We start from the raw sequence: 18119 nt of genomic DNA, 5'->3' as shown, positions 1-18119 counted from the left end.
AGATTTCTCAACTTGAACTCCACCCAAACAAAGGATTTAAATAAATATAAAAAATGAATGCAAAAAAAAACAAACCCCAAAATAGGTAAAATGACATAAGAAAGGAAAAATGCATAGATAAAAGCATGAGAATCTTACTTAGAAGGCACACAAAATGAATTTGATTTGGTCATAGAGAGATCTCGTAGGTGCAAGAGGGCCAAAGGGGGATAAAAGGGGGATAAAATGATGTTTAAATAACTCAAAATGAGGTAAAAAAAGACATAAAAAGGTGTTTTAAATAAATAAAAAACCTAACCCATTCGTATTCAATACGAACCGTGTGTCATTAGGAGTACATTTCAGGTTTTGAAATTCAAAATGCAATCATCATGTGCATTTCAGAACCTGAAATGCAATTATAACCCAAAACACTTCTCACATGTATTTTGGGTTTTGAAACCCAAAATACAAACAAAAGAGTGTAATTTCAGGTTTAAACCCCAGAATTACACAAGTAAAAAAAAATAACTCTTAAAACTAATATTTGACAAAAATGTAAAGACTAAAATCCAATCCGATCAAAGTGACTTTCAAGGGGGGTGGACCATGTACAAGGACTGAAAATTGCCTCATAGAGCATGCTTAGAGGTTGTGGGCTATGAAAGGGACAATTTTTGTAGGTTTATCTCACAATTTGAGTTAATTGAAAATTGAGGATAGCAAGATCTTTCTAAAGGCCACTTAGAGTTACTATTATTTTTTCTTGATACTGTATCTTCCACCTCGTAGACACTTTGATCAACATAAATACTTGTCTACCTCCTTCAATGACCATATTTAAATGTAGAAAAATACAAAAGGAATTTAAAAATGCTCTTTCCAGGACTCTCATGGTTAGAATGAATGCTCATACTATAATTATTATTTGTAGGTTTAATCTAGCCATAATCATTTTCTATATGACTGATTGTGTTTGAATTCTCCTATAGAGTACTAAATCTCATAAGATGAGTGCTATACATGATAGACCTAGAAAGGTATCTGGTTGTGCCTTCTCTATGGCCAAAATTTAAATTTGATTGGCACAATTATCTACACAAGATTGGTGACATAGTGGCCTAGGCTCCTTGTTTTTGTGCCCTTACTCTTCTTGATGTGAGTAGTTGAATAAAAGAGAGAAATAGGCCTCACTTGTAGAATAATTCAATAGGACATAGAAGATAACAAAGGACAAGAAGTTGCATAACTAGTAGAACATGATTACTCACAAGAAGCCTTTGGGTTTAAATCTTTAGTTTAAGGTAGAGATATTTGATATTGTAATGGTCTATCATATCCGAAATGTGTAATAGGCATTAATAACTATTGCAGTATAGTTGATTAATGGTAGATGTTGAAAACAAGGTGAATAAATCTTGCAATATTAACTTCTTTATATAAATGCAAATCTGAAATTTAGATTACCAAATCTAAAATAAACATGTGATTGCAACATTCAACAACAATATAAAAAATCAGCAACCAAATGAGAAACTATATTTACATGGAGAAACCCTTTTGAGAACAAACACACCAATGCTCCAAGTTATAGCAAACTGTGGGAAGAAAATCTACTATTGTTTACCAAAACAAGAGGCATGAAATCACTTACAAAAACACATGCCTAGAAACATGGAAAGCTAATAGGACATAATAATAAACAAGATATTTTAAAATGCCCCATAACTCCCTGATGACTCTTCATATCCCCAAAAGTGGACACCTAGGAAGGGACTATTATCCATTTTTTCTTATCATACCACCAACATAACTTCACCTCTTGAAAATACAATTAAAATTTTCCATAAAGTACAAATATTAAATATTTTATGTCATGTCCTATGGAAAAAATTCAAACAAACATGGAGACACATGAATGACATAGGATTTGCAAGGTTAATGTAACCTTATCCTAACATTGTTTTGCTTGACATTATACATTCCAATTATATCCAAGAGATACATAAAATAAAATCAAGTATAGTTATTAAGGCCCATGGCCTTCTCAAACCAAGATAAATTTTTTATGGTCACTGGATTCATAAGAGAAATTGAAATTTTTTCCAAAGTGTCATACTTATTTATCAAGACATTACCATTCTCAACCATTTCTTGCACAAAGTCATAATGAATATCAACATGATTAGTATGAACATGATAATGGGATTCCTGGCCAAACAAATAGCATTATGACGGTCATATCTAATCCTCATAGTCGTGCAAGCAAAATCAATGCCAATACCAAGCATTTGTAACCATAACACCTCCGTAGAGGCATATGTAGCAGCCATATACTCTAATACAATAGTGGACAAAGCAACTATGGGCTGCCTTTAACTCATCCAACTCACTGCTCCTCCAAACAAAGTAAATACATAACCACTAATGGTCCTTCGACTATCTATGTCACTTGCCAAATCTACATCAACAAATCCTTGTATATACAATCAATTAACCAAATCACTAGTACAATGATAAACAAAACAATAATTCAAAGTACCTCCCAAATATCTAAACACAATCATCACAAAAGTCCAATTCTCTTTACTAGGATTAAACATAAACTTACTTAGAAGTCCCACTGCTTGGGCTATATCTGGTTTAGTGTGAATCATTGCATACATCAAACTCCCAAAGACACTAGAATAAGGAACCTTAGACATATCCTCAAAATCATCAAGAAAACTTACACACATTTGTAAATTCAACTTAGTACCAACCAAAAATGGAATACTAACTAGTGTTATGTCTTGCATACCAAAATGGGGTTACCCTCTTTTTTTTTTGGTCTTTTATTTTCCCAGTCTTCCTTTTATTTTCTTTCTTTCTTTGTTTTCTTTGTTTTTTTACATTTCTTTGTTGCCCTTCAAGATTTCAAGTCTCATAGGGATCTTTATCCTAAGATCCTCGGGCTCCCCGCTTTCTTAATTCTCTACTTTCTCTTTTGTTTTCATTTCCTTTTCAAGATTTCAGGTCCCAAGAGAACTCGAGGATCTAATCCTAAGATCCTTTGTTCTCTTGAAGTTACCTCTTTTTACTTTTTTTGAATTTTTGCTTGTTATCCTATAAATCTTTGGAATCTACGAGGATCTTAGGACTTGTCAGAAGATCCTTGTCCATTTTAGGTTCCTACCCCCGACGACTATGGTCTAGGTCCTCTAAGTTTTTAGGATTCTAGAAGATACAATTATTTTGAGCTCACCTAAAGCATTAATTGTGATTTATCAAATTTGAAAAGAAGGTATTTAAGTGAATTTTAGTTCTCATTTACATTACCTTACATTCAAATAGAGATTTCCATATCTCTAGAGAAATAAAATCTATTAAAGTCTTCACCTTCCATACTAAACAATTTGTAATTTTTGTGACTAGCATTCTCCAAGACTATGTTCATGTTGTTGTTCATTTGTGTGCATTTCTTCTTATGCACTTTTTTGGATTTTGTAATTTTCAAAAGTAGGCAAGTTCTCTACTTCTTGTGCTCTTCTTTCCGTTTTCTTTTGTCTTTTCTTTCTTTTAAAAAAAATAAAAATTTCTTGGTCTTCTTGCTTTGTTAGTTAGTGTTAGTTTAAGTCTTTCTTTATATTCACATATTAGATGCAATAAATTGGATCCAATTTTTAAGTTTCCCATGCCCTAAGAAAGTCCCAACAGTAATTTTCCCTTATTCAAAATTGCACCCCATGGAACCATGAATCTTTTGTTCCTATTAAATTATTGCACAGGAAAACTTGTTATGACTATGCCCTACTTGGAATCTACCTTTGAAATCTTGACTTATGCATGATATTTCCATGTGAGAGTCTAGGTCCTATGTGCTTTAGGAATTCTCTTTAGAACCCACACATTTTGTGTTCGAGGTTAGAAAATTGGCTGCGTTGAAACCCCAAGAACAACCCTCTGAGACTTCAAGTCCTTAAGTGATCTTAGAATCCTTGTTCTTCACAATTAAGCTACGGGATTTTATGTCCTGCAAGCCCTTGAGACTTTTAGGTTTTAACTTAACACTTTTGTAGAATACCCATGTGGGACTTCAAGTTCTAAAGGGACCAGGGGATATAAACCTAAAAAAATCAAACCTTCTGCAAACCCATGGCCCATATTCCAAGTCATAAGCGTACCCTTGCAAGAATTTGAGTCTCAAAGGGATTTAAGGATTTAACCCTAGAGCCTTGAAGATCCCAAAAAATAGTCTTCTGGTTCTAAGTTAATCTTTTGTATCATATCCTTATAGGACTCCAAGTCCCAAGTGGATTTTAAGATTTTATCTCTAGAACTGTCATTTACTCAAGAAATTTCTTTTGGGAAAAATTGCAAAACACTCTAGTGTATCCTTGCAGGACTTTGGATCCCATAGGAATTTATGGATGTCAACTTTAAAGCCTTACAAATTTTGAGAAACCATTTTTCAAATAAGATTAACTACAAGTATAGGATACTTGGCAAGATTTTAGGTCTTGTAGGGATCTTTCAAATAGATTCTAGAAACCTTGATCCACTCACAATTATGATCCCCGTAGCTTTTGTCCTCCCAGAACTTGAAATCCTAGAAAAATAGAAATGCTAACATTTGACTATTTGAATTGTAATCGATACAATTCACACCTCATATTTGTGCTCCTACCTTAACGTGTCCTATTTATATTCTCCCTAGGCCTTTTTTGGCCCCATTTTACTCTGGATCTGATGTCACTTGTTTACATGGATAGGTGTACTCAGTCCCATGGTTGTGTGCCCCTTATTTATCGACTTATTGTCTTGTTTTTGGAGGACAAGGGTGTTGTGGTGCCCTTGTTTGGACTAGGGTGCCATGGCACCTTGGTATTCCTTAATTAGAACCCATTTTAAGTATGGGTTGAAACTCCCCCTCCCCGATGGATTTTGGTCCTTGTGGCTCACTGTGAGCATTGGAGGTTGGCCTAATTGGTAAAATTACCTAGGGAACCCTATATAAGGACATCCTATCAATTCATTAGAACATAACACACACACCCCATCATTCATGCATCCATCGAGCATTTTCAAGCATGCAAGACAACATTTCATCCTTCAATCATTATGGAGAAAACTTACATCAATCTTCATGCAAGAATGTGTGTTTGATGAGGCTTTTCATGTTCAAGTGTTTGTCATGATATTATATTCAATATTTGCACGATCATATCTAAAGAGAATTGCATCATCAATCTTCTCATCAACCATTGAAAATCTAAGGTATATATCCTAGCATTTACTTTAGTATTTACATTACTCAATTCAAGGTTGATTCTTAAACCAAGGTTTGACCTAAGGCAAACCCCTATCCCCAAACAATTTTCCTCTCTTTTTGTATGCAAGGAATTGACTTGGGAGCTATAATCAAATATTTCAATAGAGTTAACGATGACGATCAAGTTCAGGTTTTAACAGAGGACCAAGGCGACACAACTTCCTAGTCCCAAATTTTTTTCTTAAGCTTCTAATAGTGATCCTAGTGTGTTTCCTTGATCCTAAACAGATCCTACTTGTCTGCCTCAGAGTTAAAGGACCAGGGCAACCCACCTTCCTAGTTTCGAAAAATTAGCCCAAAATTTCAGGAATAGATTTTGATTCTCTTATTCTACTCAGATCCCTATCTATGGCTTTGTTTGATACATGTAGCATCTTGTTATTTCCGTTTCATCCTAGTTATCTAGTGCATCATCCTAAACCCTACAATTTAAATTCAAATTTTAACTCAAAAGGGGGAGACAATAAATTAGTGACTTTGATCAGTATTCTTAGCCCTTTTCCCAATTCAATTGTGGCTAGATCTATTAGATTTACCCCCCTCTTTCAATGTAATGGCCCCTTAGGTAATATTAGTGGTTTTATTATCTTAATTGGTGAAACCCTAATTTACCACAACAATTACATTTTGGTGAACCTAACTTCTTTCATGCTAATTTCTAATTTCTATGCACTTTAACATTGATATTTTCACCCATACAATTGAATTACATAAATTTAGAGGTTAAATAACATAAAAACCCTAATTTATTTGTCTAAATTTGACTTGTGGGTTGCATAATTTTTCAATTGTGTTTTCAAATCTGATTCACGGTTTTTCATAATGGAATTTTAAGTTAAATATGACTAGTTTTCTATTTCACATGTGATTACATTATTTCTTAGTTACATTTATCAAAATCATGTGTTGGATAATGGTTTCTTTCACTTTACCTCACTTATTTTCATTCATAGTACTCTTGCATATGTCATCGTTAGAATTTCAAAGATATTTCCTACTTGCAAATTATATCTCAAAGCTTTTATCCATGGTGTATTTTGTTTTATGATGATATTCTTAAGAAAATACATTACATATGTAGATCACATAAAATCTTTTGTAGACAATGATAATCCTAGAGATGAGATTGAAAAGTCTAACACTTGTACCTCTCCTAGGGTATCTCATGAGAATGAGGAAAGAGTAAATATTTTTATCTATGATCTCTAATGGAGAGAAAGCACCGAAGAGCAACACGACACCATCTTCTTCTCATACACATACTCTAGTGCAAGGGGGGAAAGGTCAAAATGTTATTGTATCAATCTCTCTAGATCCTCCTTATTCTCCTATAACTGATCTTAATCATCAACATATTTGAAGGCAAGATGATGCTATGAACTTTTTGTTCTCTTGTATTAGACAAGATTTCATATTATTTATGACTACTCTACACAATCAACTCTTTACGACACTTTTATTTGTACTATATTCTATATTTCAATCAAACATAATCTAATTATATCCAATTAATTATTTCTACCATTAATATTTACTAAATATTTGATTTTTTAATAACAATTTACAATTAATTATTGCTATTCTTGCATCAATGAAACTACTACCAATCCCCAAATTAAGGAAAACTATCATCTTTATCTACATTGATTTTGGAAACTTGTTTTTATTAAAAAATACAATTCATTAATTGATACTATGAATCTAACACAAATAGTCTATTGATTAACTAGATATACAAACTTGAAAAAGAAACCATTCATAAATATATAATTATTTCCCTTAATGAAGTATTTTGTACCATCTTGTTAAGTATGGTCAAGATGGGTTGCCCACATTTGTTCATAAAAGTTTTCAAAAAATTTCATTTTGTTGAGAGGAGCTCATGTTTTTAGCCTAGTTTGAGCATAGAGAGATCACTTATGGAGGATATTAATGGTTGAAGCCACACCAAGGGGCCTCAATCCCCAATTCAACATTTCACTTGTTCAAAACCATGAGCATAACAACCCAATGAAGGCCCGCAACTTGCAAGCACAATAACACAACAAAGGCACATATCCTAGGAGCAAATTAGCACAATGAAAGCACAAGGCATATGAGCTTATCTACCCAATCAAAGTTTTAACCTTGATGGCTAAGTCACTAAAAAAATGACTTAACTAGACTATCATACCTCAATCAACTAACCATTTTTAAATCATTTACTTGTTTGTTCTTTTTGTTCTTTTGTTCTTTTTTTTTCTTTTGTTCTTTTTTTTTCAAAAAAGCTAGATTTAGGTAAATAGGTAGAACTAATCAACTAATGAAATACTTAAAATTGAAGATATAAACAATAATATGATATACATTAAAGTATAAAATGATCATGTGAAAACAAATTTAAAAATATTTATATTCTAGTAATGTCATTTTAAAATGAAAATAGATTATTTATACAATTTTGAAAAATTAATTTCAAAATACATATCTATATATATGTATATATATGTACATATACATATATATACATATATACATATACATACATATATACATATACATACATACATACATACATACATATACATGTACATATATATATATTACATATATTTACATATAAATATATACATACATACATATACATAGATACATATACATATATACATATACATATACATATACATATACATATACATATACATATACATATACATATACATATACATATACTACCTACTTTTCTATCACATATGTACTTGGGCTACAAATTTATTTAAATACTAGTAGGAAAATTAAAAAATGAGTTACTTTCACCTCCATCCTTAGAAGAGGAATTGTAAAATTTACAGTTGTTTATAATATCTGATCCCATAAGGGATCTGGGCTAGACCGGAGGTTTTCTTATCTCCATTCTTTCCTACCGGTGCCCACACTGAATGGAGATGTAATATTTATTATAATAGAAATAAAATTTGGCTTCGGCCTTTTATCGATCAAAAAAAAAAATGAGTTACTTTCAATAAAAAAAATATACAATAAACAATGTCGATAACTATCTAAAAAATATTTTTATTATATATTTTTTTCCTTTGTTATTATTTAAATTTGTATGTGCTTTTATAAATACTATTATTTTATAATTATTAAAACTACACATAAATTGAATGTCATAAAATAATAATTAAATAAAAAAAAATCATTTACAAAGGTTTAATATAAGAAAAATATCTTATGTACTATGTAATTCATTTGAAAATATTCAATTTAGTAAAAAAATATTAAAAAAAATCAAATCAATGTCTATTCATCATGAAAGAATATCATACCCTATGTAAATTTATTGATGGTGTTTAAATTAAATCATTTAAACAGATGAAAGATATTTAGATGATCTTTTTTGTAAAGATTATAGGAAAGGATTCAATAGTTGAGTACCTTAACTTTGTGCTTCTAAGAAATCATGTGTTAATTTCAAATCACTCCCAATTTTTTACAATGACTTATTTGATAAGGCCCTTACTTATAACTAAGGTTTCATGTCTACATCATCAACATACTTTTTGTTGAGGTGTCTGAAAAGACCTCACAAAAAGGGTGTACCAATGGCTGCATTAAGTCACGCTTCATTGATTTGTTATTGTGACATCAAATGATTTGTTTCCTTTTATATCTTAAGAATAAATTTCATTAAATAATGAGTAATAATGATGGATACTAACTTCTTTAATGTCACAACTACTAGTATTATACTATTAAAATTATTTGACATTAAAATGACCAATATAATCACACCTATTGGAACATACACAACTACTAACATTATATTATTAAAAACATTCAACATTAAGACAACAAATACAATCACCTATTGAAACATACACACCTACTAATGTTATACTATTAAAAATATTCGACATTAAAATGGAAACTACTAATGTTCTATTGCTAAAAATATTCGACATCAAGACAATAAATACAATCATACCTATTAAAACATACACAATTACTAATGTTATACTATTAAAAATATTCAACATTAAAGAAACAAATGCAATCATACCTATCGAAACATACATAACTACTAATATCACATTACTTAATGTTATACTTAGACACCAAATGCTAAAACAACAAATGCAATTACACCTATTTGACACTACTTAGACACCAAACACAATCACACCTATTGCAACATACACAGCCATTAATGTTATACTATTAAAAATATTTGACATTAAGGCAAAAAAACACAATCACACCTATTGAAATATACACAACCACTAATGTTGTACTAGTAAAAATATTCAACACTAAGAGAACAAATACAATCACACCTATTGAAACATATACAACTACTAATGTTATATTGTTAAAAATATTTGACATTACAATGACAAATACAATCACACCTATTGAAACATGTACACAACTAATAATATTATACTATTAAAAATATTTGACATTAAGACAACAAATACAATCACACCTATTGAAACATACAAAACTAATAATGTTATACTATTAAAAGAATATGACTCTAAGACAACAAATACAATCACACCTACTGAAACATATACAACTACGAATGTTATACTATAATAAATATTTGACATTAAAATGACAAATACAATCACCTATTGAAACATACACAACTACTAATGTTATAATACTAAAAATATTTGACATTAAGACGATAAATACAATCACACCTATTGAAACATACACAATTACTAATGTTATACTATTAAAAGTATTCAACATTAAAACAACAAATACAGTCACACCTACTGAAACATATACAACCACCGATGTTATGCTATTAAAAATATTTGACATTAAGACAACAAATATAGTCACACCTATTGAAACATACACAACTAATAATGTTATACTATTAAAAGAATATGACACCAAGACAACAAATACAATCACACCTATTGAAACATATGCAACTATGAATGTTATTCTATAAAAAATATTTGACATTAAAATGACAGATACAAATCACCTATTGAAACATACACAACTACTAATGTTATACTACTAAAAATATTTGACATTAAAAAGACAAATACAATCACACATATTGAAACATACACAACTAGTAATGTTATGCTATAATAAATATTTGACATTAAAATGACAAATACAATTACTTATTGAAACATACAAAACTACTAATGTTATACTACTAAAAAATTTTGACATTAAGACAATAAATGCAATCACGCCTATTGAAACATACACAATTACTAATGTTATACTATTAAAAGTATTCAACATTAAAAAACCAAATACAATCACACCTATTGAAACATAAGCAACTACTAATGTTATACTATTAAAAATATTTGATATTAAGACAACAAATACAATCACACCTATTGAGAAATATACAACTATTAATGTTATATTATCACACCTATTAAAACATACACAACTACTAAGAGGATACTATTAAAATATTCAACATTAAGATGACAAATACAATCATGCCTATTAAACAATACACTACTAACATTATAATATTAAAATTATTTGACATTGAGATGACTAATACAATCACGCCTATTAAAACATACACAACTACTAATGTTATACTATTAAAAATATTCAACATTAAGACGACAAATACAATCACACCTATTAAAATATACACAAATATTAATATTGTAGTATTAAGAATACACAAATATTAATATTGTAATATTAAGAATATTTGACATTTTAACGAACAAATATAATCACATCTATTGAAACATACACAACTACTAATGCTATACTATTAAAAATAATTCGACATTAAGACTACAAATAGAAATACAACTACGCCTATTAAAACATACACAACTGCTCAATCTTATCAAATATGCAAAGTAAAAAGAAATGGTGGACGGAATGGACCATCCAACACACACCACACCATTCATGTGAGAAAGTATATTTGGTCGGCTACTCTGGACAGAATGGTATATTTTTTTTTGTTGTGGCGGTGATAGATTGTAGAATTTAGAATGTCTGAAAATATCAAAAGAATCACAGGCGAGGAATACTTTCTTTCTCTTTATCCATATCACCATGACAGCACATTCAAGTCCATGTAAACAAAATCAGAATTTTTATCTCTTCATGGAAACAACGAGGAGCACAATTATGAAAGGAATGATAGCTTTTAAAGTCACGTCAACAAAAAAAAAATCCATTGAAGATCAGTTTATTAGATATTCGACCAGAGGCGTAAAACTGAGTGGATTCTGGCCAAACTGTTAGAATTAAGTATAACCCATATGATTGTTTTGCTCAAACAATGATTTGTTAGCTTAATGCATATTATGTTTAGCTTCAGCTGAACAATTCACAGAAAAAAATGAGATGATTGCAAGACTGAAACAAGGGGGGACCTAGATAGCATTATAACTCAATTCTGAGCCCATTGAGCACAGTAAACAAATTTAATTTCTCTCTAATCTTCTATATGTAGAAACATCGCCGTTACAAAGATACCATATTATTTTTTTACTCGTACAAAGCCAAGTAAATAGAAATTAAAATGAGGCCGTTAAAAGCTTCTCTACACACAAATAATCAACTGCACTGCAAGCAAACCCTGCCATAAAATGCGTAATATGATGATGATGATGATGATGATAATAATAATAATAATAATAATACTCACCCGTACTCTATACTTCTATAGGATTACGCGATATAGGACTGACTCACTGTAGAAACTCAGTATTATCTGTTACGTCCAATCCGTCGTATCAACGAGGACTCCTGCCGGGGAATCATTATCTCGTCATTGCAGTTGAATGAAGAGAAAAGAGTTCCAAACATGTACCTATATATAGGTGTCATCACGCCTTCATGCGGCCTCCAATCCGCTTCCACTGCAAGGTGCAATCATTTCCATCAATCAAAATGCCCATGCCCAACCCACTGTCAAATCAACCATTTTCCATGTTCATGCTATTCCTTACCATCATGTTAACTACTGTAAAATGCGATGAAAAGAGATTGTTTTTTTATCTATATTTAGAATCTACGGTACCCATGACAGTCAAACAAGGACTGCATTAATTAGGGTTAAGAAAACATAGATAGTATTGAAAATGGATTGGGGAGAACTTAATAATGGGGGTATTTAATATGGATGGTGGAAAGCTTAATAGTTATAGTATTTAATATGGAATGTAGAAAATTTATGCAAACTAATGGTAGTGTTCTTCAATGGAAGGAAGGAGAGGGGTAAGCAGAAATAACAAAATTAAATAATTGAAATAGGGTTGAGAAATGAATGATGTAGTTTGTAAATTAAATTGCGGATGTAATACTCTCAGGGTGAAGGAGGGAAAGGAGAGGGGTACCCTGGAGAAATAGAGGTGCGGAGTAAATGATATCAAAAGCTATCATATATTGTTTTATAAATTGTAGAAAATTCATGTGGAAATCGAAGATTTGATGCATTCCAGTTGGAAGGAGCGGAGAAGAGTGAACTATTTTATGAAACCACTTGAAATCAGTGACCTGAAACACAAAACTATTGATGTATAGTTTCTAGATTTACCGGTGTAAGATAAATCTTACACAGTTAAATCCAAAAAATTACACACTATACACTAATTATTATAGCGTATAATTAAAAATTGACCTGATCAAATCAAAAAAAATATTAAGACAAAAAAACAACTTAACTTAGCTGATCTGATCTTGGATGAGTGAGAAACAGTGAATACGAGATAATATAGTTAACTGTAAATTAGTCGGAGTTCCATTTGTTACTGGATCGAGCTGAGATTACGAGATGGAGGAACAACATTATAGATGCTGTATTGGGTATTATATCACCAATCAGAATACAGTGTTGGTACACAAGCAGATTTTGTGTTTTGATTTATAAAGTTTGCCTCTGACAAAATGAAAAAGAAAAAAAAAGCAGTGCTAGTGAAGCACAAAAAGGAGATTCAGAAATAAGGGATGGTGAAATAAATATAAAAAAAATATAGTTAATAGGTTTTCCTCTGGGTTTTCAAGCACAAAAACTTTGCGATCTTGTTTGACGCTGCAGAAGTGGTTTCGCATTAGAAAAAAATAAATATATACGCATGTATGTAAAAATGTTACACATCCATTTTCCGATTTTCTTATTGACCCCAACATTGAGAATATTATATTTTATCTCCATGTTCCAATTTTCCTACTGGTACAAACATTGCAGCTCCAAATAGTTTATGAAAGGAAAGCCTGTTATGCATCGAAGAAAAAACATGCTTCCGTTTTAAAAAAAAAAGAGATTGAAAAATGAAGTGGGCATTGAGAATACTATATTCCATTTCCATGTTCCAATTTTCCTACTGGTACAAACATTGCAGCTCCTAATAGTTTATGAAAGGAAAGCCTGTTATGCATCGAGGAAAAAATATGCTACCGTAAAAAAAAATTGTTAACCCAAACATTGAGAATGGTTTGAGAATACTATATTGGATCTCCATCTTCGAATTCTCCTACTGGTACAAACATTGTAGCTCCTAATAGGTTATAGAAAGAAAGCCTCTGAACTGCGATGTTATGCATCGAGGAAAAAATATGCTACCGTAAAATGAAGAGAGATTGAAAAATGAAGTGGGCATTGAGAATACTATATTCCATCTCCATGTTCCAAATTTTCCTACTGGTAAAAACATTGCAGCTCCTAATAGTTTATGAAAAGGAAAGCCTGTTATGCATCGAAGAAAAAATATGCTACCGTAAAAAAAGAAAAGAGAGATTGAAAAATGAAGTGGGCATTGAAGTCACCTGCTTCCCAAGAGTTGAATACTCAGGAAAGAACGGTGCAATGCGACTGCGACTCGATAGATTAATCTCCGAACTCGCTAAATTCACAACCTGTTCCTGCCCCTCTGGAAATTCCGAGGTCCTCACATACGCCTCGAAACTCCAATCCACTAATATTGTATGCTCACAATTCACACACACAGTCACTGTAATCATGTATTTTCCTCATTGCTTCTAACTACTGCTGTTGCTGCTGCTGCTGCTGCTGATGATGATGATGATCCTCATTGCCGCCATCTTGTTGCTGCCTCTGGTGATCATAATGATCAGGATTACCCCCAGATGACCTCACACCAGGGTTATTATACGCATTAAGCGGCGCTATTATCCCATACTGCGCTGCCCCATCGCCGCCAAGGCCAAGGCCGCCTTGCTGCAAAAGCATGGAGCTCATGCTCATTGGCAAGGGCATATGGTGATGCCCACCGGAGGCCAAGTGGGCGGTCTGGAGTTCGAGTCCCATGGCGCCTGAGATGTTGATTCTGGGCATGAGAGTAAACCCACCGGGAAGAACCTGAGGCATCATGGACGCCAGATTATTATTATTATTATTATTACCACTGCTGCTGTTGCTGTTGTTGCTGCTATTGTTGTTGTTGATGTTGGAATTGGTGGTGGAAGTGGTGGCGGTGTGGTCTCGGGTAGACGACACAGGGCGGTAAGATGTCCATTGGTCGGAGGAGAGAAGCGGCGGAGGTCCGAGATTGGCGGGTGGAGCAGCGCCCGAGGAGCCGGCTGTCACGGGTAGCATCCAAATAGCCCCGGGCATGGGCGATCTACTACTGGGCTGAGCCACTGTCCACATGGCAGACGGCATCAGACCCGCTGCCTGACTTCCTCCCGGCCCATACTTAGCCCCCGCCGTCGCACCCGTCAAGAATCCACTCCCCCCTCGTACTTCTGATTCATCCAAACCCTCCCCTCCTCCTCCTCCTCCTCCCACTCCAACGACCCCTCCTCCATCTGGCCCAAATGCGCTGGAAAACCCCTTCATAAATCTCCGCTCCGCAGACTCCGAATCCCCACGGACACCCAAGCCGAGGGACCCGTAAGACGTCGACGCCCGGCCGCCCATGACGCTCCCCGACCCGCGGATCGACCCGGCCATGTTCGTAGCCGAGGCCGGGATGGTCCCGGTACCCGTCACTGCCATTATGGTGGGCTCCGCCTGCTGCAACAACCACTGAATCGTTTCTCCGTCCGACTTGTGCCCCAGCTCTCTCGTTAGCTGAAAGATCCTCGCCGCACAGGTGGCCGGCATCCTGATTCTCCTCCCCCTCCCATCCACCTTCGTATGCCGGTCCTTTGTCGGTTTCTTCACCTTCTTCACTTCCCCCACCTCCCCCGCCTGCCCCTGCCCCTTCTCCTCCCCTCCTCCTCCTGCTCTGCAAGCCAAAGCTCCAGCCCCACCCGTCACACCCGTCACCTGCTCCTGATACCCCGTCCCTCCACCAATTCGATTGTTCGCCGCCGCCATGGCGGCACCACCGCTCATCAACCCACCCTGTCCTCCTCCTCCGCCGCCGCCGCCGCCGCCGAGCTGCAACCCTTCCATGACCCGGTGCGACTGAAGCACAACTCCTCTCTGTTCCGTCTTTCCCCGATCTGAACGTTGTTCATCGTGTTCCATATCTCAAAACCCCCGAATCCGCACCATCAGGCTCGATCTAACGTCATAGCTCGCGGCGGATGGGATTCGATCGGCCCACCTCATCAATCCGACCACTCGACCACTACACCACTCGCTCCTCTTACCCCACCGGCCCCCCAGAAAAACTTATAAAAAATACTCAGTAGATAATGCTATGGCGTCTTCACTGCACCTTCTTCCCCGTCTCAAAGACGAAGAAGAAAAAGAGTCGTTCGTCCCTGGGCTTGGGCGGACCCACAATTTGTGGCTAATGCCCGTCCACCCGTTCCATCATGGCCCCCATTTCCCACCAAATTTCACTTCGTTTCCTTCTTTTCCTTCCTTCCCTCTGCCTTGTATTGCACTGCACTGCACTGAATACCGACAATTATCACATCAATTTTTTGTATTCTTACGCACAGTTGACAGCTTCTTACGCTCCCATTATTCAAACCACACGCCCGCACGCACACTCCCCTGCACCTAATAAAAGAACTACTAAAATGTACTACTGCAAGCCTAGGTAGTAAGTAATTAAAGTAAACCCAACATAAAAAAAACCCTAATCCTAGGGGAAGAGCACCATGTTACTGTTCATGTTATTTTTTACACATTCAACTTTTAATTATTAATTTTAAAATATTAAAAAATAAATAACTAAAAGTTCTTATGTGTTTCTTTTAGGTTTGATTGTGTAAATGTTTTTGCATCAACATTTCAGATCGAAACGTTGATGCATAAACATTCACACAATCAAATCTAAAACCTCCAAAAGCAACAAATATGGAAATCTGATAGCTTTAACTAAAAGTCAATTAATAAATTACACATGTACCCAATAGCAGTTCATTTTTTAGCATTTTTGAACAATAATTGACCCATTTGTGCACCTTTATTGGTATCCATAGTGCACAACTTGAGACATTTGTGCATAAGTATTGGCGATTTTAAGTGCATGGTTATTGGGGCATCTTTAAGCAAGTATCGAGCGACACTTTGAAATGTGTACTTTTTGACCCTTGCGCGCATAACCCTAATCTTAGGGGAAGATCACCAATTACGGTTCATGTTTCAATAACCGTTCACTCCTTGCACACCCAACTTCCCAATTACTAACTTTAAAAGAAAAAAAAAAGGAAAAAAATTAAAAGTCCATTAATAAATTACACATGTACTCAATAGTCATATTTTTTAATCATAATTGACTCATTTGTGCACCTTTATTGGTACCCATAATACACGATTACTCAGGCATTTATGCATAAATATTGATGATTTTAAGCCAAAGCAATAGCTATAAGCAATTAAATCACAGACGAAAACAACTAAAAAGAAATTGTCAATCTGTAGATGCGAGTGATACCCTTCCCTAATCCACAAATCCACAATCCACTGCTTATTAGCGTCATCCATGCACTGCAGCTTTCCACGTGGGAGCCACTCACCCGGCTCGATTAACCGCCAGTCAACGCCGCCGCTTCCCTTACCGTTTGTTTTTTCTTCAAAACCTTTGATTGTCTTGCCCCTTAACTCCCGCTCCGTGTTACAGTGTCCCGGTCGCCTTCTTGTGCTTGGTGCGTTTTTTTTTTTAATCTCCCTTTCTCATGTCCAAATGCCGTCTTATTACCCAACACATGCCAAGACCTATGTTACTTTTGCCGGGCTAGGCCATGGAGACCATTTCAAAACAGTTTTGAAGCCCCACAAAATTGTTTTGCCTCCTTATATGGATTCAAAATAAACACTAAAAAAATGGTACCGTTCCCATTTGTGTTCCATCCAAAGGGTCCATCCATTGCACACATTTCAACAATTTTTTTTTTTTTTTGGTTCAAATTTTGATTGATTGATTGTTTGTAGTTGTAAAGTGCACACCATGAAATGCGGCATAAATTTTCAGCCTTGGGACTTCGTAAATGACAATGGCCGGCCAGCCAACCAACAAACCCATTATATGATGAGTGGGTAGTCAATAAAACCTAGGCCAAAAAACCTAGGGAACAAAATAAGCCTACGAAATTATATATATGTACATATCCTTAGGGCTTGGGAAGAATTTAGATGTTGACAAACAAATGTTTTGATTGAATTTTAGGGCATATTTTCCCTCTTCTCTTGAAATCTTCCATTTTCCTTACAATCTGCCTCTTTCCTCGCAATCTGGCACGTTGGCCCAATCCCCAATAAAACAAAGCCAAGTAATGATTCCTTCCCTTGAAAGATCCATTCAACAAGGACTTTTCAAAGTGGGACTAATTTAAATTCAATAAAATAATGGAGTTTGGTGGAAGTAATTCTATCAAATTTGATGATTGCCACCGTGCCAATTAGGATATGATTTGAAAGGTTGAGGATTAAGGAATAAAGCGTTAAAAAAATACA

General features: G+C 34.4%; 1 protein-coding gene across 1 annotated transcript; it reads right to left on the bottom strand.

Moving 5' to 3' along the window:
* Positions 1-11657: 11657 nt before the first annotated feature.
* On the bottom strand, positions 11658-16188 carry LOC131055407 (transcription factor TCP8). Its single transcript, XM_057989863.1, has 2 exons — positions 14069-16188; positions 11658-12162 (listed from the first exon to the last, which is right to left on the bottom strand). Exon 1 carries the CDS (start codon positions 15735-15737, stop codon positions 14286-14288), a length of 1452 nt encoding a protein of 483 aa, XP_057845846.1. The 5' UTR covers positions 15738-16188; the 3' UTR covers positions 11658-12162; positions 14069-14285.
* Between the last annotated feature and the right edge of the window lie 1931 nt (positions 16189-18119).

The sequence above is a fragment of the Cryptomeria japonica genome, chromosome 8, assembly GCF_030272615.1.
Source record: "Cryptomeria japonica chromosome 8, Sugi_1.0, whole genome shotgun sequence".
In the NCBI taxonomy this organism is placed as follows: Eukaryota; Viridiplantae; Streptophyta; class Pinopsida; order Cupressales; family Cupressaceae; genus Cryptomeria; species Cryptomeria japonica.
Note: the sequence above shows the minus strand (reverse complement) of the source record. Positions and strands in the feature narration are given on the sequence as shown.

Bases quoted from the DNA above. Each gene is read 5' to 3' on its own strand.
- LOC131055407 (XM_057989863.1), bottom strand. From the start codon at position 15,737: ATGGAACACGATGAACAACGTTCAGATCGGGGAAAGACGGAACAGAGA.